The sequence below is a fragment of the Toxoplasma gondii genome, chromosome XI (assembly GCF_000006565.2).
Source record: "Toxoplasma gondii ME49 chromosome XI, whole genome shotgun sequence".
NCBI lineage: Eukaryota > Apicomplexa > Conoidasida > Eucoccidiorida > Sarcocystidae > Toxoplasma > Toxoplasma gondii.
Genome location: NC_031479.1, coordinates 2,273,316 through 2,299,290, shown reverse-complemented (window position 1 = coordinate 2,299,290; position 25,975 = coordinate 2,273,316). Strand labels below are relative to the sequence as shown.

Here is a 25,975-nt window from a genome sequence, read left to right as displayed (position 1 = left end):
CACATAACTGGGAAGCTCAACTATATGTGGTCTTTTTCTTTTCGTGCTCTTCGTTTCATGTTATTACGGAAGAAGATGATTTTTAATTCGACGTCTCGTAAAGAACTTCCCAGGTTGTGACAGATTGTTTCTGAACAAAAGAGCATAGAGAGACCATCAAGGGAGTCCGGCATAGTTTCCTATCGCTTCTCTCAAATGTTGCGTCATTCTCATCCTTGGAGGCGGTGCACCGAACTCACTCAAAAGACTTGATATTGAAGAGCTTTGAAAATACCAAGGCCGAAACTCTGCATGTTACATAAGTTATTATCGTGATGTATGTTGCTCATAAGTGACACACGCAGAAAAGAAATGCCATCCGAGCAACCAGTTTCGTGCTCGGTTTCATCTGATTTTTCCTAGAGTTGTGGTCAGAGAGCCAGAGCCTTGTGTCTGTATTTGCGTGAGAATGAAAACAGATCCGACATAAAATAGCATACTCACTGTTCTTTCATATGTCAGTCACCATCTGCATCAGCTGGGGCTAGCACCATGTGTTCCGAAGAGGAAAACATGTGCTTCGTTTGTGCCTTCATATGCAGGAACAAATCCAGAAGAGCAGTGAAGCTCCTTCATAATCATTCTATTTAATGGCCCTCATTCATACCACCACCTTCCAGTTCCCGGGGCGTGCCACATCACTTCTTTCCATACTGTGATTGGCACCCCAACGTAGGGGGGCCTTAGGCGCCGTTCATTGATTGGCCTTCGCACTGTGGACTCGAGGACCTGCCCTTCTACATAAAATTGTCCCCCGCCTCGAAATTGTCGTGCTCTTGGCTTTTCAAAAGAAGGAATGGCTCAACAGCGGCCCCGATCTTGTAGAAGATAACGCTTTTTTAACTGACTTGCCAAATGCGTGCCGAGACAGCATGAACAGCACCTTCTCCTACACGCACTACACGGAAGGGTACTAGAGGAAAGCAATACATTTCCTGTCTAATTACAAGCAAGGGGTCCGCAGCGTCGGCCTTCTGTTAGGCTCAGCTAGATGAACTCTGCGTGGATCGCACACTACTGTGCGCCGAGCCAGGATCAACACGGGATCGTTGAGGCTGGCGGATAAATTAAGACGGTGAAAATGGACGGGTACAGACGAAAACGTGAATGTTGGATTTTTTAGAGATCCAGGGCATCGTAATAGCTCATGGTTGAGTACAAGCAGCATTCAGGCGGGTTTCGTTCATTTCACGCCTGACTCTTTTTAAGACGCCTCGTCAAGCGCTAGCAAACCCTTCGGAATTTGCATGCACAGCCTGCAGTGATTGTCGTCAGTTCATTTAACTCATTTTCCTTGCATCTTCCTTTGCAGATCTTAAAGAACGTTGCGGAAAATGGAGGATGGCTGCCGACAAGTAGGTGCCCGTCTTTCGTTCTGTGTAGCTAACCAAGGCCGGATAGCGCAGTCTTCTCATTGGAGGTATGGATCAATTCGTTCGGATCGTAGAAGTCTGACAGTGGTCACGATGACACAAAACCGTACTGTTTGCTTATTTTGTTCGGTAGCAAGTGTAGTCTTGTGGGCAGCATGATCAGTGGATTTGGAAATTGAAAGCTGTGAGACATGGCCTGGAGCGGTACGTTCCCTCCAAGGACAAAAAGAATGGATACCACGGTGCTGGTGTTTGAGACACTTAGGAGCGTTCGCTGTTTGCCCGTCTCCTCACGGAGGTTTCGTTCAGTTGGCAGATGTCCATGCCCCGTTCCAGTGGAGTTCGATCTCCTAGAAAGGTTGTTGATACATTATCTTCACCTGGCAGTCTTCGAAGTCTGAATTCCACCTCGTTCTCGCCGGTAGAAACACGCGCAGAAATTGAGTTTTACGAGAGGCTCCATCGGATCAGCCTCTCCGATGCGCTGCGTGCTCCAATAAGTTCTGCTTCCGTCTTTCACCATGTGATGCTGCAACACTGACGCCGAGAGATTCGTCATCGTGACCCTCCTGTACGACTCTGTACGCAGCTGTCTGTCCACAAATTTCTTGCAGGCAGTAAGGACCCCCTGAAACAGTTTCCCATCTGCTGCTTTGACGGTTCCAACACTGAACCGTCTCGCCCGTCAGTCAGGCTCCCTCTGTTGTTCACTATTCCGCCATTTCATTCCCCGCTGGAATGAGCACCCACGAAAACTTGTTCGTCGGGGAGGATCCCGAGGGACTTCAATACCCAACTGCCTGGAAGACACAATCGGAAGCCGCCAGAAGAGAAAACGGCAACGCAAGCAGCAGTGAGGCGACAGTCGCTGCATACTCAGCAAATATATCCGGTTCTGAAAGTTCCCGCAATCTCCACTCGTCTCTCGGAGTTTCGCGCTCCGCATCGGCTGACTCAAGCGATGGGAATTACGGTCCCAATTTGCGGATCCTTGTCCTGAACGCGTACCTTGTGCCGCCGTCGATATCATGGAATCCCTATCTGTGGGCTCCCTTCTGGTCGTGCAAACGACCCTTTCAGCGCGCAGAAGACGTAAGGTATCTGTAACATCATTGGAGGTGCCGCGACGAAAGTACGTTAAAATGGTCCTGAAAAGAAGGGAGTAGTAGATGGTGCTTTTCTGCAGCTCGTTGCATGAGGGATTGGCCGACAAGGTAAGTTGTGTCGTAAACTGTCGCTGAGTCAGGAACACTGTGCTCATTTTCAATATAAGCGGCACTGTCCTGGATGTTGTATCAGGGTCCATGGATGCATTACGCAGCCTCATGTGTCCATACCATGCCGCTTACAGGAGAGTGGTTTTTCCGCGGCGATTGCCAGCGGTTGTTCTGTAGCCTTGGAGTAGGCGAGTGGACGAGGGTAGTCGACGCAGTTTCGGTACGGCGGATCAGCAAAACGTCCTGGTATTTGAAATTACCGTTGCTCGTTTTGTCAGCATCTCTGCACGGGGAGATAGAAGTGTGTGTGCGTTGTGGCATCACGTTTCTTGGAGACGTGTCTTTTTACGTAGTTGTTGTCTTGTGTCTGACGTGTCTGTCTCTCTAGATCGGCCGCCTTGCCGCGCAGTATGACATTGCCTGTCTCCAGGAAGTCTGGGGGACGAATATGGCAGCTATGAATGCGCACGTCCTTCCGACCCACAGTATTCTTCCACAGACTCAGTCGGGAAGCAGGTTTCCCTGTGTTGGCGAAATTGTTGATCCACTGCAGTTCTACTGGAGAAAGACCGGAGGCCTTTGGTTTGCCTGGCGTCGAAGAAAGTGTGCGTTTATAAGCATGGCTAGTCATTATTTTCCCTTTGGCAGTCAAATGCCTCTCTCCAACCAAAACGTGACGGCTGTCGAGCTCGATGTCAGTCCTGTGTTCCCGAAACACCGGCTTATAGTCTTGAATACACACTTCTCGATCCTCGGCGTCGAGTCCCGACGAGTCAACCTTGAGTCTGTACGAAAATTCATCAAAGAGCTTGCGTGGAAAGCTTATCTATTGTTTCTCGGACGGCAGTATGATGCCGGGATAAACGCAATGGAAAACCTCTCGGATCTTGACGTCGCTCCTTCCTTTCTACCAGACGTCTCCATGCTTCTATGCGGAGATTTTAACATTGATCCTGATAGATCGCCCCGGCAATATCTACGCCTGAGGACCCTAGACGGAGACGTTGTCATGCGAGATCTCTTCCTCCCAGAGCATAACCCAAATCATGCATACCAGTACACGTACTATACTCAAGAAACTCTTACCGAAAAAAAGAAGAAGCACTCAGTATTACGGAAGGGGAACTCCCTATACCCGTGGCCCTTTAAAGGTAAGCGCTCGTTTCCACACCCCCTGGCATTCTGCCTCTAAACATCACTGGCCATGAGTTGCTTACGTATATGACTGGTATAACTCGGCCTACAACATTTCATCATATACGTTACACAGCCGCGTTTAGTGAACTGGCTTCCCGACATCGTCGGGACGACTGGCAAAGTCCGCGTGGGCTGGGTGCTGTTCCGCGAGCCCATAGTGTCTTGATATGTTTCCGCATGTTTCTGTCAGGGCGTGTGGACTACATGTTTGCGGTAGATGAAGTCCGGCTGTCATCTCAGGAGGTTTTGGATCTCGTTGAAAACTTCCCTCCCGAAGTTGTTGTTGGTGACGATTACGAGGAGATGGATATCCCAATTCTCAAAGATGGGGCGTTGGTCATTTCGTTCGAACAAATATACTGTCTAGGTGGGTGGCACCCTTATTATGCAGCGACGCTGAGGATATCATCCAGAGTCAACGTCACTTGTGGTTCCCTCTCGTGACTCTGTACTTCTGATTGTTGCCATTATACATCAGAACATGTAATTCTGCCAAACCTCTGCCAAGCACGACAGTGATCTCCACTTTTCAGTATCTGGACGGCATCGATCGACACCGCTTACTGTTTCGGGCGACCGAACTAAAACGGATATCAGTGTCCTTTTCGCGTGTGAAATATATATCGGTATTCTCGTCGGCAGGCGTGTACATGCCATCGTTACTTATACGTGCGCAGCACTGATTGCCATCCAGATAGCACCCTCGTCTGTAACAGCAGCGCACTCGAGCAAGTTCGACTGTCGAACGTGAAAACAAGCCATTCCGGGCTTCAGTTTCAGTCTTCCACCGAACCCATCTATTGTACTGTGTTCCTGTGGTTACGGCTTACAGAAGACCTATGGAAGGAATCCGTCTGAAAAGTCTTCCATGCGACCGAAAGGACATGTATACATTTTGCTGTACATCGCGAAGTTGTGAAGTCTTACGATGAGTGTCGACTCCTTCACTGTCTGTCCTGTTGAGTATTGCCACTTTCCATCCGTCGTACCGGTCCTGTGCCACGTCTATTTTTTCCTCTTCAGGAATGGACATCGTTGCGCAGCGGCAAGATTTCGAGTTATCTGACCACTGGCCTCTGAGTGCACGTATCACAATAGGAGCTCCAAGTATAGACGCGAAGTCTCTTCCAAAGCCGCGCAAATGGCAACTGCTTCGAGGGGATTCCTTTTGCGTTGATAGCTCATATTCAGGGGCGAGTAGGTACGACAGCAAAACTCTAACAACAGATCGCAACGTTGCAGATCATTCGAAGCAACGGCGCTTGACAGTTCTTAGAGACTCAAAATTTGGTCCAGCAGACCGGGCTCGCTTTGCACAGGAATTCGGCTATAAAGGACGCCTTACGGTTCGTAGGCAGCGCCCGGCTCATGCCCGTGGACAGGTTGCCGCCACAGCACCATCTGACATGATGGCGGAAGAAACCATTGAATCGGATGAAGAGGAAAAGCTGAGATGGAAAATTGGGGATCAAGACGTTCAGTGTGGCGCGCTTGTCGACGCGGAGGGCACACAGACAGAAGAGGCGCCAGGGAGTCCGCTGTTTGATGAACGCGAAATTTCTCCCGCTGGGGAGCCCAAAGCCACATCAGGTGGGTTCTGCGTATGGATGAATAGTACTGCATTTATACTCGAAGTGGAGGGATGTTGGGGAGAAGCAGACGCACGAAATGGAGGTTACAGACAACCCCGAACCGCGATTTAACGTCTGACCAGCCAACACACCATCGCACAGTTTCTCTAGATTTCCCTTCCACAGAGATCTGAACAATTTCAGATAGAAATACTTATCCGCATCAAAAGAGAATACGAGCTACCTGTTGCAGCCTCCACACTAGTGTATCGAACGCGGCAGATGCAACCTTTGCATTTCCAGAATGGTTACGCAAATGTGGCCTAGCACTGTGAAATGTGGACCAGCGGCGTTGCCGATATTATGAAGAGGCTGCGCTCCTAAAGAAACTGTTTCCAGTTGTTGGGGAGGGATATTTCCAGAAACCCGTTCCGTTTAGTCATCTTTTGGGATGAGTCTGGCGACCTGCATCAGGGAGGTTCTTTGGACTCTTGTAGGACGTAGACTCGTGGCCCATCGCGCATCATGTTCATAGGGTTTCAACGGTATATACGTGTGTCATATGCTCTCCATTTTTTAGGGGCGTCCGACCAACGCTCACGGGTGCCTCTCGCCATGAAGCGTGCCCTTGAAGTGCAGGAGGCACGTCGCAAGGCAGCAGGACAGAAAACAAGGAAATAATTCCTCAGGCCATGGGCATCCTATTTCCGTCTTTTGCGTTGCTCCGGGGCGCAGGGAAATTGTGTCCATCGCAAGATTTTACCGTCTGAGTTTTCGAATTCTGCTAGCGTGCTCGCGGGGAGTCAGTGGATGAAACTTAACATTCTTTTTGATTATTGGGTAAAATCCTCACAGGGAAGCTAGGGGAACTCTACACTCGAGGTTTCTGGTCCATGCTGTACCATGCATTTCGGCTGTGGTTTCGTATCCCGTTCTTCTCCGTACCAGCATACATCCTGACTGGGGTTGGCTGTACCTTGTGGGGAACTTGCAGGTTGTGCGGGGGTACGAGGGAGAAGAAACACGAACCGGAAATGTATGCAACCTACTCAAAAGCTCGCTCCGACTCAGTTGCTCATGCCAGTTCGAAGTGGCGAGAGGATATCCAATCAAGAAACGACTTCGTCCAAAGTAAGATCGAGATGGTGGTGGAAGACTGTGTCGTTGTGCAAGTTCCTTACTACATGGAAGTAGATGAACCCCCAAACGTTTACCGTCACTGGGAAAAGACACTGTTGCTGTTCTGGTAGTTCTCAATTCGTCCTACCCTCAGCCTCAATGGGTTCCATTTCTTCCTCATCGAGTGTGTTAGGGCACGCTCCGACACGTCGCTTACCGGAAGATACAGCTGGAAAACCAGCAACCCGGCATTCGTAAACGCTCCAGTGAACCGGATGAAATAACCTTTGAAAAGTTCAACGACGCACCGCCGACGGCAAAATCAGAGAGATCCTGCAACCAGCTGTCGCTCGTGTTCACCCTGTTGGCACACGGATATTTTCCAGGAAAAAACAGCTCGGCTGACTGTGAGCGCTCGACCAACATATATATATATATATATATATATATGCCTCGAGAGAGAGAACGAGAGAAATTCAGTGGATCCCGGAACATGCGGCAAGCTACGAAATCGTTTCCTTTTGTACTCTGCTGAAAGGGTTCACGCCTCAACCACTTTTGCGTGAGGTATCCTCGGCCTCCGAATGAAGAGACCGCCTTTTGAACCTTCCCTCCTCTAATCACAGAGCAACTGTCAACTTCGTGGCTTCGCTCACTGAGGAGGTAGCGGTAGACAAAATCAAATCTGCACTCGGGTCTTCACCGAGTCTTTCTCAAGTTTTAGACCAGTGTAGCTCCACACCCTCATCGACAAGCCCCCTTCATCGGCAAGCGCCCTACATGAATACCAGACCCTTCGATTACTTGAGATGGAATGAAAAAACTTGAACATGAGCCGTGATGGCCACTTTGCTTCTTGAAATGGTCACAGTGTCGCCTCACACGAACCGGCAGCACTCGGCGGACCCTCACTTTGGAGAAATCTGTCCACGCTCTTGTTTAATACATAAATTGCTCTGTGGACGCGGCGTGCGAAGTTGCTCAGTACCTCCTCCATGATCTCGAGGTCCTCTTTATCATTTACATCCCTGCCCAGAACATCTTCCACGAAAGCCACCTGTTTTTCTCTGTTAATTCGGGCCTTCATCCAACCCATTGCGATGCAGGAGCGGACAACAGTTTCAGCTTCCTCGGGACTCACGCGGACTGTTGCTGCTAGGGAACTCTGCGCATCAGCTGAGACAGCAACTGCCTGATCACACTTCTCGAGTGTACCTACACCTGAGCTTGTGCGCCCTCCAGCTACCACTCCCACCTCATTGGCCGCACCCACTTCAGCTGAATCCACGCCGGAAAGGGCAAGATCATCATCGTTCACGGAGAGTAAAGCGGAAAGAGTGACGAAAGAAAGCTCTCGACAGTACGAGGCCAGGGTCAGCGTGGTTAGCATCCGCAGTTTCCTCAAAAGGACCGGCGGCAGAGCAGGGAAATGGCTGGCACCATCTTCGAGAGACGAGCTTTCTCCGACGGAGGAAGCATCTGATCTCAGACCTTGTCGCCGCCTATGTCGCCCTTCTCGGTAGTCTTCGACGGTCCCCGTGCTGAACAGTTGCAGGGTAGCCAGAAGTTCAGTGAGGGTTAGAGAGACAGCGGAGGAAAGAGCGAAAGATACAGAAGGCGCGTCGGATGCCTGCCGAAGGAGTGCTACTTTCGGGTGATTGAGCAACTCTGCAAAAAAACAGAGTGAAGGATGCAAAAGAGCTTCAACCAGAATTGCCCCTACAGCTCGAGGCTCGTCGTCGACCTCATCGAGTCGGCGACAGAAGATTTCCACGCAGAAGTCGGAGGAAGAACCGAACGCCGAAGCAGAGGTTGAACACGGAAGCGGGGGGCACGGTGGCAATGGCATTTTCCACAGCTGCACGACTACACAGTCTTCAACAGTGCAAATGGTCGCTACGTTTCTCTCTTATCCGCAGCTTCCACCGCCTCACCGGCTTCTCTCCGACAAGGGAGAACACAGAGTTAATTCTTCACCAAGGACAGGGGTACGTAGTGGATGTCAAAAGACCTAAAAAGGTGGGATAAGTGTGTCTTCAGCCTAACACTCACAACGAGAAAATGATGACGCAACAGAAGGAAGTATGTGTCAACAGAGGGTATGTTTAGCCGGGAAGTTAACGTCTAACAAATGCAACCGCGTATCAGCTTGAGTCCTCCGTCTCAGCAGGACTTTAGAGAGTCATAAATTTAATGCTCACACGCACTTTGTCCACAGAAGAGGTAACACCAACGGCAAAGGAACTCCGGACGAAGGGTGAAAAGCGGAGTAGTGGAATTTTGGATTCCAGAGAAGATTTGGGCATACTGTGAGCAACGACTCACACACTGGGGCACCCGTCGACACTAGAGTGGCGGAAATACAGCCTTTTCAGCTGTAGGATCTTCCGTCCGAGAGTGAAGCGCTTTTCTCTTGGAAAAAGGGAAAGGGCACATGATCTAGGATTTCGTACGCGGCACTGAACAGCAGATTCGATGATGCCGACGACTCTGTGACGAGACAGCACTGTATCAGGCAGTACCGCGGGGTCGCCTGTGTCCCAAGGAAAATCAAAATCTGCCTTAATTACAGATACGCCGAAGCACATGTAGACGACTGGTAAACGGTTCATGGGGAAATGAACCCCCCCCGGAAAACTCGCGACATCACCGAAACCCGCGTAGCTCGCAAACGGCCGGCACACGGCAATGTGCATGCGAGCTTCGCAGGCTGCCTTTTCATTGAAGTCGTTTCCTCTGTACAAAAGGCGCCGGACAAACAGTTGAATGTGTTCCCGAAGAAGAAACATTTTTCTTCAAACGCCGTTTGGCGGCAGTCCGCCGTTACACGGGGAAAAAGCGAATCTTTTCCCGTGACGAACAAGCGCTGGCGGTTGCAACTGCATGTGTAGACCAGGACCTCAGTGTTCGGCAGCAGCTTTCTACGGAAAAAACAAGCGTTCCTCTCGGCTGCCGATTCGCCTCAGTTGCTGTCTTCCCTCAACACGGCAAACCAGGCTTTATGCCACCATACAAGGCTATTAATGTTGGGTCTTCACGTGTGGGCTTGGCCTCAAGCGTGTGCTCACGACCTAGCGAGGAAAGAACGGTCCTTCCCCAGTGTACGATAGCAAGCGAAATTGCAGAAAACTGACAAGATGGATAGGAAAGGCAAAGATGGGACGTCAGCAAAACCTATCACCTGCAAGGCGGTCGTGTGCTTCGCCCCAGGGGATCCTCTTCAGGTATAGAGACAGACTGAGCAGTAGTTTTCTCTAGATGTCATTACGGGATGTGACAGCCACTCGTGCATTACGTCTACAAAGAAAAGAAGCGTGCGGGGGACACGACGGCTTCCTGGGTTATGGACAAGTCTCTGCTGTGTCGGCTTGCGCGCTCTCTCAGGTCACTGACATTGTGGTTGCTCCTCCGAAAGAAGGAGAAGTCCGCATTAAAATCCTCTACGCGGCTCTCTGCCACACTGACGAGGTGAGAGCCGCGCGGCAAGACGGAATCGCCCGCAGCTGACAAGGTTAGTGTCGTGAGAAACTGACTCTCGACTCCCACCACATTCGGAAAGAACATGTCCCTACGCGGCCGCAAATACACAGTTGGAGGTAAAGAGCTAAAGAGATGCCGCTACCCATGAACAGATGCAGAAGTTGTATTCATATATGTATATAAAAATATTCATATATAGTTATATATATGTATATTCGTATACAGATATATATGTGATCTCGATGTCCAAGCGGATGAATGTGTTCGAGTGCCTTGAGAGCTAAACTGGAAAGAATGTATTCATATATATATATATATATATATATATATTTATGCATATACATACATATGTCTAGGTTCACATTTGCATATCGGTGTTGATTTCTGTGGCGAAAACACAGGTGTTTGGACACACAAATTTAGGTGTCTAGCCTCGCGCCAAAAGTGTGCTTGTCCGATCCGACTTGTGAATTGTGGCGGGCCAGGAAAGGTTGACTTTTCCGTTGTCTTCCGCTTTCCGTGTCATATCTCAGTTCGCACGAAGCGGCGTGGATCCCGAGGTGACGTTTCCTTGCATTCTCGGACACGAGGCCGTCGGCGTGGTTGAGAGTGTCGGCAAAAACGTATCGACGTGTGCGGTGGGGGACCTCGTCATTCCGTCTTTCATGGTGAGCAAAACGCAAGATGAAAGGATTCTCGGTGAAACAGAGACCTCCGGATGAACAGAAGAGCTGCCAAACGAAGGAAACATAAAGGCTCCCGCCTCCACGGAGCTTAGCAAGAATTTTTCTCAGCGTCCATCCGCGGCACGGCTCCCCCTACTAGCGTCTGAGTAGTTTTTTCCTCTCGTCAATACGCATGATATGGGTAACCCACGCAATGCACAAAACTTCTTTCAACCGCCTCTCTTGCTTGCTCTGGATAATTACAATGCATATTAGAGCCATGATCTTCATGTTCTTGATGCCCGCTTTGTACGGAGGACATGTCGACTCTTTTTTACTCACCTGTATTGGGGGTTGGAACACGTTTTCGAAGACCTGACTCGTTCGCAGGCGAATGTGCCGCACAGATGTGAACAGAACACGCTGGTTTCTGTTTTTAACAACCTCCCGCCCCTCCCTGTTCTCGAGCATGGGATGGGTTGTAGTTCTTCGCTAGGGAGTCTAGCTTCAGTTGTTATGTGATTGCGGTGTTGCGTGCCGGGAGACTCAGATTATGGTTTTTATCAAGAGGAACACGGTGCAACAAAAGAGAACTTGGCTGCGGTAGATAGACGCAGACATTCAATATGTAAACGAGTTGTCCAAAACAAACTCGTGGCAGGTACGCCTCTTTCCTGTTTCGGTTTCAGCCGGAGTGCTTTGCAGAAGATTTCAAGGCGCGCACATGCGCGATGTGTGAAGGATTCGAGAAGCACAAAACGCATCTGTGTGGAAAGATTCGCAGATTCACGGCCCAGGGTGTCATGGCAGCTGACGGCAGGCCACGCTTCTCGCTCCAGACCGATGGATCGCCTGTTTACCACTTCATGGGAACTTCTGCGTGAGAGAAGGAGTAGCTTTTTAAGAGCCGAGGAATTTGTTTCGAGGGAAATAACTAGGAGTGTTCCGTCTTTTGTGCGCAACTGGGCTTCAAATACCACTAGTAAAGTCATTTACTATGTTTATTAGTATGCAGTGAGCTACCTGCGATAGCCAAATCTGTCTTTTGGATGACTGTATAGTAGCTGCGCTTGCGTTGCACGTTACAGACTAAAACTCTACGCTCACATGAACTTCATTTTCCCATCTGAGGCCTTCGTAACATATCACACTCAAATGAAGACGAAAGACTGCAGGGGATGCGAAGAACTCAGAACAGACAATGAAATACGGACTGGAACACAGCGTAGCGAACACACACGCGGTTTGCTACAGATCGTCTTCTCTGATTGATCACTGCATCTCCTTTGTCCTCCTCGTTCACTCTTTTAGGTTTTCGGAGTATACTGTGAGTCACCAGGAATCCGTGGCTGTGATCCCTGCCAACGCACCCCCCGAGAAGGTGTGTTCTCAGGTCATTGCACCTACTGAAGTCCTCAGTTGGAGTTGAGGAGTCTTTTGTCTACAGCTTCGTGATATTCTGGAGCATATCGGCGTGTCGCTCTATTCGCTCATCTTCGAGTGCCCAGGTGGTTACGTGCGCTGTATCTTTAAGACGAGAAATCAGCTCGTGTTAGGGTCGCACTGTGTAGGTTAGAGAAAGGTAGTTTGTTTACGCTTAGAATCGTACTTGATAATGTGTAAGGGGAGAGCTGCTAGTATTCAAGTCCCCATGCTAAAGGATTTTTCTGTTTATCTCTATTGCTCAGGTCTGTCTCCTCGGCTGCGGTGTCGCTACAGGCTTGGGGGCCGTGTGGAATACCGCGAACGTCGAGGCGGGGTCGACGGTAGCGGTTCTTGGGTGAGGAGTGACTTTTTAACGCAGCTGCAAGTCTCTGACTTTAGTGTCCTACGACGTTAACCGGCAGAAAACTCATTCTGCGAGCTCGTTGATCGGTTGAAAACGAGAAATAGACATTTCTTTTTGGAGCACATCCTGTTGGAGAAGGATTCCACGTGTCCGCATGGGTTCTATGAGCCAGCGCATACTTTAAGCCCTGAAAATGAAAATAGCACGCATGTGTCACAGTAGGGCGCTCGATTCCTAAGACTGTGGAAAGCGTTTCTCATTCGAGAGAGCCACAGTGGAGAACCACGTGGCGTGAGGCTGAAATACATGACCACGTTCTTAACCGTGAACTTTTGTTTTAAAAACGTCGAGGTATCCTCCGTAGGTCCTCGTGGCATCTGAGTAGTAGTTTTCTCTTGCTGTCAACAATCCGCGAAATATTTGTCGATCGCAGATTCGCACACATTTCAGTCGTCGATCTTCCTGTTAATCCTCCCCTGTCTGGGCTTTCGTCTGCCGTGGTTGTCACGCATTTCTTGTGTTATTTCTGCCTCTCTTTTCACCTTCTGTGTCTGCTGTTCTCTGCCTGACTCCCCCTTCGGCGGTTTTGAGAAACGGGTTCTTGTCTAGGTGTCTCTCTCTCTCTCCCCACACGCGATGTACTGTCTCTGCCTCTCCGGCTGCCTTAGGTTGGGCTGCGTCGGACTTGCATGCGTCCAGGCCGCGCGACGACGCGGCGCAAAAGAAATTCTTGCAGTCGACAAGAACAAAGGAAAATTCGAGCTCGCTCGGACCATGGGGGCGACGAAGTGCATCGACCCAGCCGAGTACGAGGATCGTCCGATTCAAGAAGTAATTGCCGAGTTGACGAATGGTAGGGAGCTTCAGAGAGGGCGTTGCAGATTTTCTGCTTCTTTGGGTGCTGAGAGGCCGAGACAGCCGAAAGGCTCCATGTCGTCGACGTTCCCTCTTCTGTCAAGTGTTCTCGCGTGAATCTACGTAGACGATCTTTTGTAAACGCCTTTGCTGCTTTTCCGCGTTCTTTTTCACCCACCCCCTGTCCGTGGTTCTTTGTCAGACGTTCCCTGGAAACTGACTCTATGGCCTTCTCACAAGACCGGCTTGCTCGAAAGTGGGCTGTTCGCCTGTCCAGAGCACACGGATTCATGTTGGCCTGGCGCCGGTTCAGACCGGGTTGCAGCCTCTTTCTCTATCCTTTTGTGTCCTGCAGGCGGCGTTGACTATGCCTTTGAGTGCGTAGGAAACCAGCACCTGATGCGGGCGTGCCTGGAGTGTACTCACAAAGGCTGGGGAGTGGGCACCATCGTCGGGTAAGGCGCGTTCTACGGGTTGACAGCGTCGCGAAAAGCTTCCGGAGATGCAGCATGAAAACTGGCATGGTTTTCGTTTCCTTTTTCCCCATGCAGCTGTTCCTTGCTTCCGTACGTGGCTCGCATTCGAGAGGTCCACGATCTGGCTCAACACACGGGGAACTGCCTTACGTATGCTGCATTACAATAGTTTACATATCGTCTCATCACTCTGATAGATAAGAATCCTAGTCAGTATGCCTGCAGAACCAATCCGGCAACAAGCTTCACAGACCGTGCACACTTTAGAAGGGTGTTTCTAGGTGTCTGGGAACCGTTTGTCGGAGCGCATGAACTACGCTTGGAAACTAAGGTTTTCAGGCAGTCTCCTGCACTTCGACTTCGCAGTCTCCCCGGTGTTTCTGGTGTCTTCTCTATGCCTCCCTCCTTGTCGTCCTGGCCCGTGCCTAGCTGTTTCCGGTGTGGCAGGGGGCAGGTATGACGGGTGCATGAAACAGAAGACAGATCGCAACTCGCTTTATTCGTAAAAGTGGGGAACAGAGGCCTTTCTCTGTAAAGTGCTCCTCTCACAAGACATCTCTGTTAGTCGCAGCTAGTTCCCTCGTAAAAGGAGGAGCAATGTCTATGCATGCTCACATGGCTGTAGAGCCGACTTTCAGTTGACTCAACTACAAATTGAAATATTGATTTTACAAAGTACGCACCGTGGCGATTTCTTCCGTTCTCCCGGTTTTCCGTAGTTCTCCTGGATCTTTTGAGAGCCTTTAATCTAAGCATTGATAAAAGGAAATAACCCCTTTGTTACACAAGGAATTTACCTACCATCTCAGTGACTTCACTGATTTCTGGGTAATCGAAATGAAATCATAGGACCAAGTGTAGGCTTCATTTCAGAATTGCAGGGTCATTTCTCCAAAACGTTCTGCAGTTAAATGGTGGTGACCCGCTTGAACTAAAATTGGCCTTCATCGTAAATAAATTTTTTAGAGACGAAAGCGTATCCTCCGTACCCTGGAACTAGGCGATTGCGTGGGTTTTGGGGGAATGCGACTGCAGAAGTATGTATAAACTCAGGAATACGCTTTTGTATCTCGCCATGTCATGCCTCATAAAATTCCTCCTACTCTTTTTCTGCCATTTCTGCTTGCGGTCCTCAGAGTATGCGCCAAAGAAGTGTCAACGCGACCCTTCAATCTGATCGTCGGGCGAACGTGGAAGGGCTCCGCCTTTGGAGGCTGGCGGGTGCGCACACATGTGCCGCAGCTCGTGCAAATGTATCTCGACGGTGAAATCAAGTAGGTCCATGGAAAGCAAGATGATTTGGGGTTTCTTATCAGCGCTTCCGTGCTGGTCGTGAAGCAGCGATTCACAGAGCGCAGAAAGAGGGGAGACGGAAGGTTCAGTTTCTTCCTCTGTGGTTACACCTAGGCTTGTGTATGTTTCTTTCAACTGGAACAGTAGAATATGAGCCGACAGTGAACGAGTTCAATGAGAGCGTTTGTTGCACATCCACAGGAGATACTGCGAAAACCACTCTAGGAGTGCAGCGTATTGAATCCTGGGGAAGCGAAAAGGGCAGTGACAAAACGTGTAGCCGGAAGACATAAGCGTCTGAACTCTCGAACATCTTTCAAATACTTTTCTCTTTAGTCAGCACCAAATGATGGTCCGCAGTGGGGAAGGGTCCCAGAAGTTCATTTGTCGTCGTACGGGGAAAGGGGAGAACGGCGATGTATCCGCCGTTTCCTCCAGGTCCTTGTTTTTTCCTTGAATCGGTGATTCTCAAGCTTTCACCACGCCTTTCTCTTAGTGCGGTCAGTTTCGTCTGCGTTTTCCCCGTCGTTCTGTTTACATCGACGCTGGTCGGATTTAGAAAAAAGATGGGCATGGACGCTCGGTCTGTGGGCGTCCGTGTAGGCTAGATGAATTCATAAGTCACCGCATGGAGTTATCAGAGGTGAATGGGGCGATTCGCCTGCTCCACGCTGGCGACGGCATTCGAACCGTCCTCAAGGTGACTGCCGACTAAGACAGGGTCTGCCATCCCACCGTGTTTTGAGCGCGCACGTACGTCAACGCACAACTTGTGCGTTTTGGAGGAAAGGAGAGAATCGCAGCGTCGGGAATCCCACGCATGCGTGTTCCTCACTTCTGTATAACTGCAACGCTGCATGTGACGGCGCGAAATACTTCGTTCTAGAGACAGACAGGTAAAAGACGAATTTCCTTTTTTTGCCAGTCGATCTTTCTTTTAAAGGGGATCCTTGTGTGCGTTTCTTTGGAAAGAGGAGGCTTTTTGCTTCCGCACTGCGTCGACTTGTGAAAACCAACTATTTTAAGGCTAGAAAAGAGGTATTCAAATGGGCAAAAGCGTCGATGTATGGCTGCTTGTGAACTGGTCAAAGTAGAGTACTGGCGCGAGGTGTCAAGCTCCGGTAGGCGAAACGCCCCGGGAATCCTTTCGGCCTGAATAAAGAGGAGACGTTTCTTTGGCATCGGTCCCGTGGTGAAAAGAGACGGAGTATTTTTGAGGACGAGAGTCTGTTTTTTAGAAGTGTTGCTTTCCCGAGTCCTCGCTGGTATACGCTGCAGCTCGCGAAGGCGCTGCTGTCTTTACTGAAGAGCGAAGGGTATCTAAAGCGTTGTATTTCGTCAAGGGTTGCATGTAGAGGTGCTCGGAATGCCAAGAGACACAAAGTGTGGCAAAAGGTCAGGTCGAGGCTTTCCGCTCGCGTGGCACTCTCAGGCCTACCCGCGTGTTCTCGAAAAAGCTTGTCATTCGCGGAGTCTGCCATTTTTTCGGAGCGAAAAGTTCAACCTCTGACAGAAAGGTCCAGTGCATAGTAGAAACGGAGCGAAAGCAGACGTCACGTCGAAGGGGAAAAACTACAAGTTTTAACACGAAGTCTGATTCCACAGCTTCAACAAAACCGTTCTGCTGTCTAAATTCTGCGGCACACGACCGGCACGAGGGTCAACACGAAAGACTCGAACACAGAGCTCAGCTCAACAGCTTTCCCGCATCCGGTGTCACAGGAAAAATGAAACTTTGGAGCAATCATCAAAATCGAAGCCATTTCTCGCTCGCCTGGCCGAAGAAAAGGTATCTGAAGTATTCAAAGTGGAGAAGATCTAAACCAGTAGTGCAACTCGAACTCCCAGAGAAATTTTCTACATACTCCTGTACAGACCGACCACAAGAGTGGACTGAGACAACTTTCCGCAGAGCGTGTCATGCTTCCAGATCTCGTGCCTACTCGAGTGTCCGTTTCGCGCAACCAGTCACTAGCAATGAACAGAGAAACCGCTTCTGCTTGGGTTCTCCAAGCGAGACATCCATCGCTCTTAACATTCCACACACTTACAAAACACCCTGCTCGCACCCAGGTATTCCTCGGCCTTCCGTACCCTCCCTCCCCGACTCTCCCACCTCTTTTCAGAGGCCTCTTGCGGATTTATACCTGTCTTTCCATCTGCCCACGATGCTGTCGCAAGCTTCGTACTTCTGCCTCAAAGCTTCTGTCTGTTCAACTCCCTCCACAGCGGGCAAGCTACGACCCCGCACCAATTCGTAGCAGTGGAACGAAGGGGGGCAATTGCCCAGGCGCCGCTGATTCGACTGAAGCATTTCACTTCCGAGTTGTTCGTGTTGTGGCTGGCGCGGGCTGGTCACTGCCTCCGAGTTTATCACTGAGGTTTGTCCGTTGGAAACTTGAGAGGTAGAGGCAGGGCGGACGATGCTCCTTTCTGGAAGGTAGAAAGACGAGTGTGGCGAAAGCGCCTTCTGTGGAGACTGGGCATTATTACACGTGTCGTGAGTGAGGATAGCTTGTCTCTGTGGAGAACAGAAATCGGCGTTTTGTACTGGTAGCCGGGCATGGTCGGTGGCGGTGACGCTGGCGGAAGGGGAGAGGTAGAACGACTGGGTTTTCCCCACAAGATTCGAGCCTGTCTCGGAAAAAGAGTCACCACCCGAGACTACTTTCACATAGGAAGCAGAGGGTGTAGCTGAAAAAGTCTGAGATATCTTCGGAGGCACTTCTGAATTCTGGAAGCCTGACGCAGCGTGCACGCTCTTCAGTCCTTGTGCGGCCACATCTCCCGATGCGCAGTCGAAACCATACGCCAGGCAGTCAACGAGACAGGTGCTTCCTCGTGACTCAGGGATATTGCCCGCAAAATCGGTCCCCAAATTCTGTGTTAACGGTTGATCAAGGGAGGCAGGCGGAACCCAGGGCTGCCTGTCCATATTCTTGTCTGGTGGAAAAGGTCGCGTAAAACGTGTTTCTTCTCGTGACGGCTCCGGGCTTTCCGCGGGGTGCCAGCTGAAATCTGGAGAGCCGGAAAGGTTGTTTTTCGTTCCCGAAAATGAGATGGACGGCAGAGGTCGGCGTACCGTCGTCGTCGTAGGTAAGACCACCTCAGTGCCTCCAGAGGCAGCCCCACACGCGGATCGGTCCCGATGACATTCTCCGCGCTGCATTTTTGACGGTTTCGGCAGTGCCTCTTCAAATCCGTCTTGGGTGAGACTCCCTTCACGATACGCAATCTGTTCTTCTGCACCCTCGGCCGAGGACGCGGTAAACCAAGCACTTCGAAGAAGACCAAACCTTTCGTCTCCGACTTCTCCCGGTTGCCTTTCGTGTGGTTGTAGGCACCCGGCTTCGTGCCTTCTTGCTGCATGTAGAGCACTGAGGTAAGTGGTGTCTCCATCGAAGCGAGCTGCGCTCCCATCATGCTCCAAGGCCTGTTTGTCGTCTCTGGGAAGTCGAGGCCGAGCATCATAAGACTCGCCTTCTACGAGGGTGTCGAAGCCCCTCTGAAGCATGGAAGCAATCTGCCTAACCATCGTGCCGCCCCTCGCTGCGGCGCTTCCTACCTCGCCAATGAGCTTCTCTCCGACATCGGAAAGCGTCTCGCGCGCAGCTGCCGCCACTGTCCCCGCCAGACAAGAAACTCGAGAGCTCTTGCGGCGTGGCGACTCGAAGCCGGAGTCCGGAGAAACGTTCTGCTCGTTGCTAGGCTCAGCAGGGAGCATAATCGGAGAGGGGACCGCGAATGGCGGGAAGTCCTTCCTCTGAGGCGGATGCGGGATGAAAATCGCCTCCACGCGTGGTTGGGGTAAGGCGCCTTTCAAAGGCTGAGAGTTGGCATGGTAGGTTGCTCCCGAATTCGAAACGAGGCGGGTCCCCACGAGATCTTCGCCGAACCGTGCAAGGCTTGCCCACCGGCTCGCGCTGCCTACTTGGTGGGAGGAAAGAGGTGGCAGAGGCAGTTGCGAGCATGTTAGGCCCACGTAATTGTCCGCTGCGGACGCGGCGCGTGGTCGGAAGGGCCTATGAGTCTTCAGGCCTCCAAAGAGCCGCGTCGTGCCGCCCAAAAACCGTTTCCGAGGAGTCGGAGGCTGGACTCTGTCGTGCTGCATCGCCTCACGATAGGCAAACGGCTGGTCAGCGAAACCTGCTTCATAACGATCGGGGTATGGCGCGTAGGGAGGCACTGCCTGCTCGTCTGGAAAAAAGTCGTCCTGTAGACACATTTCTGCTTGGCTTGTCATGGTCCCGCATCCAAAAGCCGCGTCGGGGCTCGTGCCGCTGCCACACTGCGGGGACAACGGCCGACTCCCCTTGCGCCCCCGGCACCTCGTGGTGCGTTTGAAAGGCCGAATCGTCCCTTGTGAGCATGTGACGGCAACAAACGGGCCCAGGTGCTGAGGCATGTGAGGAAACCCCGACACCGACTGACCGGAGTCGGTGACTGTCTGAGCATATGCGTGTAATACGCAAGACTCGACAGCACCAGGTCTTTCTTCGCCTGCCTGGAAAGGCTTGCCAGCGCCTCTAGACACCGCATCGTCGCCGTTAGCGTATCTTCCACAAACCGAGCTAACCGACGCAGTATAGTAACCCCGGGAAGGCTGCAAATCGTGGAAACTGTGACAGTTCCTCGCAACTGTCTGGCTTGGCATTCGGTACTGCGCAGACATTTGAGAGCCCGCCATCGAGGACGGGACGCGCATCGGCACAGGACTGGTTTGAAGGGGCAAGGTCGCGGCACATGCAGGCAAACCCCCACGGCAGATCTGATTTTGTGGAGCGCCTCTTTGATGGAGAATGTCCTGTCTCATTTCATGTGGTACCTTGTAGGAAACATGCCTTGCGCTCTCCTGCTCACTCCACTCTTTGGTTCTTTCGGAGGCGGTACCGCGAGCAGAATTTAGGTCAAACCCATTCGAAAGGGTGGCAGCGACCCTTTGGTCCGCCTCTGTAGTCCCTGGCCCTGCCGTGGTTTTAGAAAGAAACGAGTCAGGCATTTGCATGGACTGATACTGTCCGGGGACACCAGCAACCTGGACTTGGCAAGCCTGATCGTACGCGGCAACTGGCGATACAGTCGCCATTTCATGCGAGCAATAGTTCCCCGCGGTCTTCGAGTAACTAGAAGGGGAGTCTCCTGTTCGACTAGAAGACGCTGGATGGGGTGACAGACTATGGGGATGGATGCTGATAACCCGAGGAGTTGTGCTCCCGGACGGAGGCTTGGCAGACGACGCGCTGGCATCGAGGTCCTTTAAAACAGTTGGCGAACGCAGGCTCGAAAGAGCTTGGGATGGCGAGCAGAGCGGGGCCCAGGTCAGCGAGCTTGCACCTAGCTGAAGGCTAGGACTCGATTCGCAGAAGCCCTCAGAACCCCAGACAAAGGCGGAACGAGAACCACACGACGCATGGGCAGCTGAATCTACGCCTGGAAACTCGTTTACAATCCCCGCATGCGTCACAGGGTGGTGCATGGAGGAAACCAACGCACTGTTGCCGACTGGCAGAGACCCGGAGCCTGGATTGTTGTAGGCTCCTTCGTTTCCCTGGTTCAAGATTGCCGCCAGATAAGAATCATTTCGGGAATATGTGGGCAGATTGTGGTAGTGAAGCTGCTCTTCCGCTGCCGAAAGAGGCGACTGAACGCCGGCGTGGGAACTCTCTGGAAACGAGAGAGGTGACTCGGCCTGCAGAGGACTCGAGAGAGGTGAACCGGAGGTGGAAGTGGGAGAGACAGTTCGGCCGTCCGCAGTGCCTGAAAGTAGGGCAACTGGAAGACGGGGAGGAAGCGGGGATGTGACTGTCTCTGCGCAGGGAACGACGTCGGAGGGGGAAAGAGAAATAGTCTTTTTGTATCGGATACCTCCATTAGTTTCAGAAATACTGGAGGCCTGGAAGCTTGTGGGTGAATAAATGACTGCTTGCTGGCCATGCTCGGGATATCGTGCCGTGTTGGGAGAAGAAATCTCTGGCACAAGGATGCCAGCGCTCCTGCAACTCTGCTGCGCCGGCGGTGCCGGACCATCTTCTTCAGGATCCTGTTCGAAATGGTCATTCTGCTCTCGGTGCCCTCCGAACGAGGGCAGCCGGTCTTCTGCTCTGCAACCCACGCACGCAGTCATGCTCCCGATTGAGGGAGGAAGGAGCGATGTTTGTCCTTGAGTTTCAGACTCACATTCGTCTGCTTTTGTCTCAGGCACGGGCCCGAATGGTACTGCCTTGGAGGCATCGTGAGAACCTTCAGAAATGGTCTCTGAAGAGTTGGCATCGTCGCCCAGCTTCGCCTCCCCGGCTGTGTGTACGGGAGACTGGGGAAGGGGCAGGGAAGGTTCTAGGTCAGTCTCTGTGATGCGGTGCGTTCCGGATCCAAAAACCGCCGTCTGATTCCGATTCGGAATATAGGACGACGAGTCAGTCTGTTCGGCTACGACCTGCAAGAGGTGACTTTCTCGTTCCTCGGGAAGCATGCACTCGGGGTCGTCAATCCCTTGAGATTCGCGCACTTTCTCCTGTTCGACGGGGAAACCCAGCGCGGAGCGACCTTCCGCTAAGGGCTGTCCAAACCCTTTTTCCACACGTTTTTTCCTCAGCTGCAGCTGCTGTAGCTCCCGCTCGTCCCGTTCCTCGTCGAGACGCAACTGCCTCTCCATTTCCTCCCGCCTTTGTTGGCGCAGAGTCTCGAACTTCGCGCGGAGCCGCTTCCACTCTGTTTCCTCGTCGTCTCGCGCATCTAGAAGTCTCTCCGCTTCAGATTTCTTTGTGCCGGTCAGCGCGCCCGGACGACTGGAGAGAGACTGAAGAGGCTGGCAATATGTCAGAGGCGCGCCAGAGCACATGGGTCGGCGAGGCCTGTCCTGGGGAGGAGGGACGCGATGGCCAAGCATGGCTCCATTCGCTCCTTGCGGCGTGGAAGGCGGTGTGTTGGGTAGATCGCCTGGAGCATGCACCTCTGCAGCGATGGATCGTCGCGACACAGAGTCGCCAGCGGGATCCTTCGTGTCTGGCCCAAGTGGTACGCGCGAGGGAGACGCGACAGCAGAAGCAGTGATGAAGAGGCTACTCAGTTCTGGAGGCCGCGACAACACTGGAAGAGGTGCGGGAGCAGAGGAAAGTGGAGAGACGACGGACGCGTGGATCGGCAGACGTTCACGCAACGAGGCGTGCACGGGAGACCCACAGGAAGGGGAACTTGAAGAAGGCATCGCCTGAGGTGCGCTTCGTCGAATTTGAGCAGAGTCATCGGCGATGGTGGAAGCGAAGGGCGAGTCTGAGGAAGAGTCGCAGTGAAAGGTCGGGGGTAGGACACTGACTTCTTCGCGCTTCTCGGCGGTGAAAGACTCCGGAGATTCTTCTAAAGATGGGCACTGGAACCTCAGGATTCCCTTCGCGGCTTCACTGGGAAGTGCCGGAGCGGCCTGAGGAAAGGAATTTCTCGTCGTCTGTTTCGGAAAAACAACACACGGTTCGAACCCACGAAGGCGGTTGAACGACTGAGACACTGCCGCTGGATCAGAGCTGTGCCACGAGCTACTGTCTCGACAAGGCTCCTGGAGTGAAGACACACAGTCGTAGCTCGTAGGAAATGGCAATGGTTGAGTCGGCAACACCTCCCTACCCTGCAGGTGGTTCGATTCTCTATCCTGTTGTTTCCCAGCAGGGTAAGGCTTCTCCTCGAAAGTGCATTCGTCGTCTTCTGCAAAGCGTACCTCTTGTCCGAACCCAAGGTGCGACGACGGTTCTAACAGGGGATCGTGGTTTAGTGGTGCGACGGGGGGCACAGAAGCACAGTCTGTGACTGGGACTGTACCAGGGGATTCCATTTGTTGCATCGGAGTCAATCCGACAACCACTTCTTGGTCAGTTCTATTTTCTTGGGCACCGCATACGGTGGACTGACTGTGGTGGTCGCCGACTTCTTCCTCATTTTTCCTGCTCACTCCCACCGGAGAGTCCACAAACGAATGGCACGAGACACTCAGATCTTCGTCCTCGGAAGCAACCCGCGCAGTCTCTGAAACAGACAGACAGTGATCGGAGGTCTCAGAAGGGACGTCAGGTACCGAATGAGAGGCGTCTGCTGGGAAAGTGTTCGTAGGTTGGTCTTCTGTGCTTACAGACGAAGCGCGGATATCTGCGTCGAAGTGACCCAGATCTTCGGCACCGCACTTCGCGATTAGAGGCGACGCGTGAGCCTGGCCAGAGCGGTCTGAAGGGAGAAACAGAGGTGTCAATACGTCTTCATGCAAGTGAAAAGCGGGGGCCTGTGGACCTAAATCGCGGTCAGCACTGTCGGGATAGGCTTCGCCGTACGATGTGGCCTGGGAGGCACCAGCGAGGTCAACACCACCGGAAATGCAGTTGGAATTCGAAACGTCGCGGGATAAACTGGACAAACAGTCCGCTGTCAACTCACCCTCAGGTAAAAGGTCCTCTTCTGGATTGAAGACATCTCTCGGGAGAGTCATCGCCGGATTTTTCAGACAAGCGTCGAGTTGAGGCTCGACGCTGTCTGGCAGCTTCCGAGCTGCGAGAGAGTCAACCGACTCGAGGGTGTCCATTCTTCCGCTGTCCAACGTGGAAACTGTACCACCAAACTGAAACACAGGAGAAATCCTAGACGGAAAACAACATCGAACAAAATGATATAAAAATGACCCTAGCGAGAGACTCACGTCGAGCCGGCGACCCCGGTTCGCCGTTGAACACAGCCAAGACAGCGCATTACCTCGTGCTGGCGCGCTGGTTTCGAGAAGTTGCCACAAGTGAATTTGAAAACAGAGACGCTGAAACACCGAGCTAAGGTCCCGCGCGGCAACAAAAAACCGTGGTAAGTCATATGCGCAGAGCCGTAAAACTCATGTACAAGTTTGCGCAGCTTTGTTTGTTGCCGCAATCGCGGTGCTTCACGAGAACCGATGCTGCCAAGAACGACGCTCGAGGGACTTGCGCGCGTACAAGCGCTGGCGTCACTCGAAGCATCAAAGACAAGGCTGAGAAAGATTGGGGGACAGGGACTACTCGAAACAGCTCTAGAAATGGTGCAAAATGCAGTAGACGTAAAAACGCTTTGTGAAGGTGGGATAAAAGAGGCTCTCGTAGACAAATGACAACAACAAGTCCCGAACCTGCCACGCCGAACGTCGAACTGCGTCCGTTTTCGCCTCAGCGCTCCGCGCTGCGCGTTTTCTTGCAAGCGTTCGCTTCGAGCGTCTGTAGCACGCGCACCTGGTGGGAGCTAACGGCGCAAACCTAGAAGTTCCCGGTCCTGTGTTTCCCTCTGCGATTTTAGGTACCTCCTTTAGGGAAAGCAAGCGCATGCGTGATATTGGCTCGCGTTTCTAACACGAAACGAGAGTACCGTGGTCACTTGTTTAATCTCGGGCACGCGCATAGTGCCTCTGAGGAATGTTCGTAGGCTTGTCTAGCAGTCAGGCTGCTCGTTTGAGGCATCGCTTGGCGTCAGCAATGCTTTCAAATTGAGTGTCGCGCCTAATTCCTTATGGCTTAAGCTTATGTTTTGGTTTCAGTCCCGCAGAGCTGCTGGAGACATTAACTGGCAGACGCCACAGACAGGAGTGGAAAGGGAAATCAGGCCATGTTAGTTGCGCCACAGTGCAAGCGTGAAGCTCGAAAGCTTGGGAACATCCTGCGGAGACAAAGATGGCGTATCAGTCCCCAGAAGCTGCAGCAAGAGATGCCAACAGTTGTCCGCTCCTTAGCGCAAGATGCACTAGATTGTTGCCTGCGTGTTTAATGGAGTTCTGTGCCAAAAGGTATGCGTCAGCCCAGCGAAACGATAGCCGTGTAGTTTGGAACCGCTTCTGGCGGACAGTTGCCAAGTTTCATGACGTAACCCCCACACTCAAGCGCATGAAGGGAATACAATGCTGTGGCACGGTCTTCGCCAGAAACACCAGTCCGTTTTGTGACAACACAAACCAATAAGACCAACAGAGATGTTCACAATGACAGGCCGGATCGCGGGAGAATCGGTATGCGAACAAACCCCGTTTACGGCCTTGGTTTTTCGGTTATCTCCTGAGTCTTCCACGGCGAATATGAAAGTTCAAGAATCACGTAGAACATTCATGCACCGTCTGGAGTATCCTCAAACGACCTGGTGACACCACCAGACGAATCAGTTGGAGTGTTCTGCTGCATATTAATTTTGTACTAGAGGGTTTTACTATCAAAAACAGCGATGCTCTTGACTGTCTCTTCATGTCAGGAGATCACGACCCAAAAACATCTGTGACGGTAAAAAGCATATTACGGAGCTTCTCTGCGCCTATATTGCTCCTTCATGACAACGGCTGTGACACGGGTGAGTTGTCTTCTTTCTGGCTTGCCGACAGTGACACCTCCAGTCACCTTAGGTGTCAGAGCGCCTAATGCAGCTTCACCCACAACCGGTGACCTGTTCGGTTTTTTGTCAACGCACCGCTTACCGGCGCTCCACAGACAATGGATAATGAGGTTGTCAGTGTTTGAAAGTGAAATAAAAGGCCACTACTTCGAGGGGTATTCGCCTTCGTGTGCAATTTCGCTGCTTATCACGAACACTCGGGTATCTTCTTCTGTAATGCCGAGTTTAAAAGCCTTTTAGCACTGATACACTTAAGCATTCTGCTATTGCAGATGCTTCAACACTATTCCTGCATATACCCGACGCGATCTGGTGCTTGCCTTGCCACACACGCACGAACTGCCGTGAGCGGTTCCATATCCGCATCCGTTGCCGAAAGCCACTGTATGGGACTTCGCGCGTCGTCAGGTAATGTGATTCCTGTGAAGAATCGGGAAATCTATTGTCAAAAACCGCACACATCCTTGCGAGTGTGCACTTCTACACTTCAATCGACAGAATCGATTCTACAAAAACCCGCGTAGACGAGAAGT

General features: G+C 51.8%; 4 protein-coding genes across 4 annotated transcripts; 2 read left to right on the top strand and 2 right to left on the bottom strand.

Annotated features, from left to right (window-relative positions):
* Nucleotides 1-846: 846 nt before the first annotated feature.
* Nucleotides 847-6,866, top strand: TGME49_311800 (endonuclease/exonuclease/phosphatase family protein). Its single transcript, XM_002364371.2, has 6 exons — nt 847-1,394; nt 2,027-2,504; nt 3,018-3,780; nt 4,017-4,193; nt 4,850-5,416; nt 5,978-6,866. Exons 2-6 carry the CDS (start codon nt 2,151-2,153, stop codon nt 6,076-6,078), a joined length of 1,962 nt encoding a protein of 653 aa, XP_002364412.1. The 5' UTR covers nt 847-1,394; nt 2,027-2,150; the 3' UTR covers nt 6,079-6,866.
* On the bottom strand, nt 6,596-9,136 carry TGME49_311790 (hypothetical protein). Its single transcript, XM_002364370.2, has one exon. The coding sequence runs from the start codon at nt 8,363-8,365 to the stop codon at nt 7,382-7,384; it is 984 nt and encodes a 327-aa protein (XP_002364411.1). The 5' UTR covers nt 8,366-9,136; the 3' UTR covers nt 6,596-7,381.
* Nucleotides 9,137-9,193: 57 nt separating this feature from the next.
* Nucleotides 9,194-16,280, top strand: TGME49_311780 (Zn-containing alcohol dehydrogenase). The gene is made up of 10 exons (XM_002364369.2): nt 9,194-9,740; nt 9,901-9,984; nt 10,530-10,664; nt 11,351-11,541; nt 11,973-12,042; nt 12,350-12,441; nt 13,119-13,303; nt 13,661-13,760; nt 14,918-15,055; nt 15,678-16,280. Exons 1-10 carry the CDS (start codon nt 9,654-9,656, stop codon nt 15,787-15,789), a joined length of 1,194 nt encoding a protein of 397 aa, XP_002364410.1. The 5' UTR covers nt 9,194-9,653; the 3' UTR covers nt 15,790-16,280.
* On the bottom strand, nt 16,045-23,990 carry TGME49_311770 (hypothetical protein). Its single transcript, XM_018782689.1, has 2 exons — nt 23,490-23,990; nt 16,045-23,282 (listed from the first exon to the last, which is right to left on the bottom strand). The coding sequence occupies exons 1-2, from the start codon at nt 23,632-23,634 to the stop codon at nt 17,197-17,199; spliced, it is 6,231 nt and encodes a 2,076-aa protein (XP_018635504.1). The 5' UTR covers nt 23,635-23,990; the 3' UTR covers nt 16,045-17,196.
* Nucleotides 23,991-25,975: the final 1,985 nt, after the last annotated feature.

What these genes read in the sequence shown, in the direction of transcription:
- TGME49_311770 (XM_018782689.1), bottom strand. Translation starts at nt 23,634, where the DNA reads ATGGACACCCTCGAGTCGGTTGACTCTCTCGCAGCTCGGAAGCTGCCA. An exon ending in AGAGGACCTTTTACCTGAGG is followed by an intron (nt 23,283 to 23,489) that starts GTGAGTTGACAG and finishes TTCTCCCTTCAG; the next exon opens with ACCGCTCTGGCCAGGCTCAC.
- TGME49_311790 (XM_002364370.2), bottom strand. Translation starts at nt 8,365, where the DNA reads ATGCCATTGCCACCGTGCCCCCCGCTTCCGTGTTCAACCTCTGCTTCG.
- TGME49_311800 (XM_002364371.2), top strand. Translation starts at nt 2,151, where the DNA reads ATGAGCACCCACGAAAACTTGTTCGTCGGGGAGGATCCCGAGGGACTT. An exon ending in CGAACAAATATACTGTCTAG is followed by an intron (nt 4,194 to 4,849) that starts GTGGGTGGCACC and finishes TTTCCTCTTCAG; the next exon opens with GAATGGACATCGTTGCGCAG. An exon ending in GGAGCCCAAAGCCACATCAG is followed by an intron (nt 5,417 to 5,977) that starts GTGGGTTCTGCG and finishes TCCATTTTTTAG; the next exon opens with GGGCGTCCGACCAACGCTCA.
- TGME49_311780 (XM_002364369.2), top strand. Translation starts at nt 9,654, where the DNA reads ATGGATAGGAAAGGCAAAGATGGGACGTCAGCAAAACCTATCACCTGC. An exon ending in CCCCAGGGGATCCTCTTCAG is followed by an intron (nt 9,741 to 9,900) that starts GTATAGAGACAG and finishes GCGCTCTCTCAG; the next exon opens with GTCACTGACATTGTGGTTGC. An exon ending in GGAGTGGGCACCATCGTCGG is followed by an intron (nt 13,761 to 14,917) that starts GTAAGGCGCGTT and finishes TGCGGTCCTCAG; the next exon opens with AGTATGCGCCAAAGAAGTGT.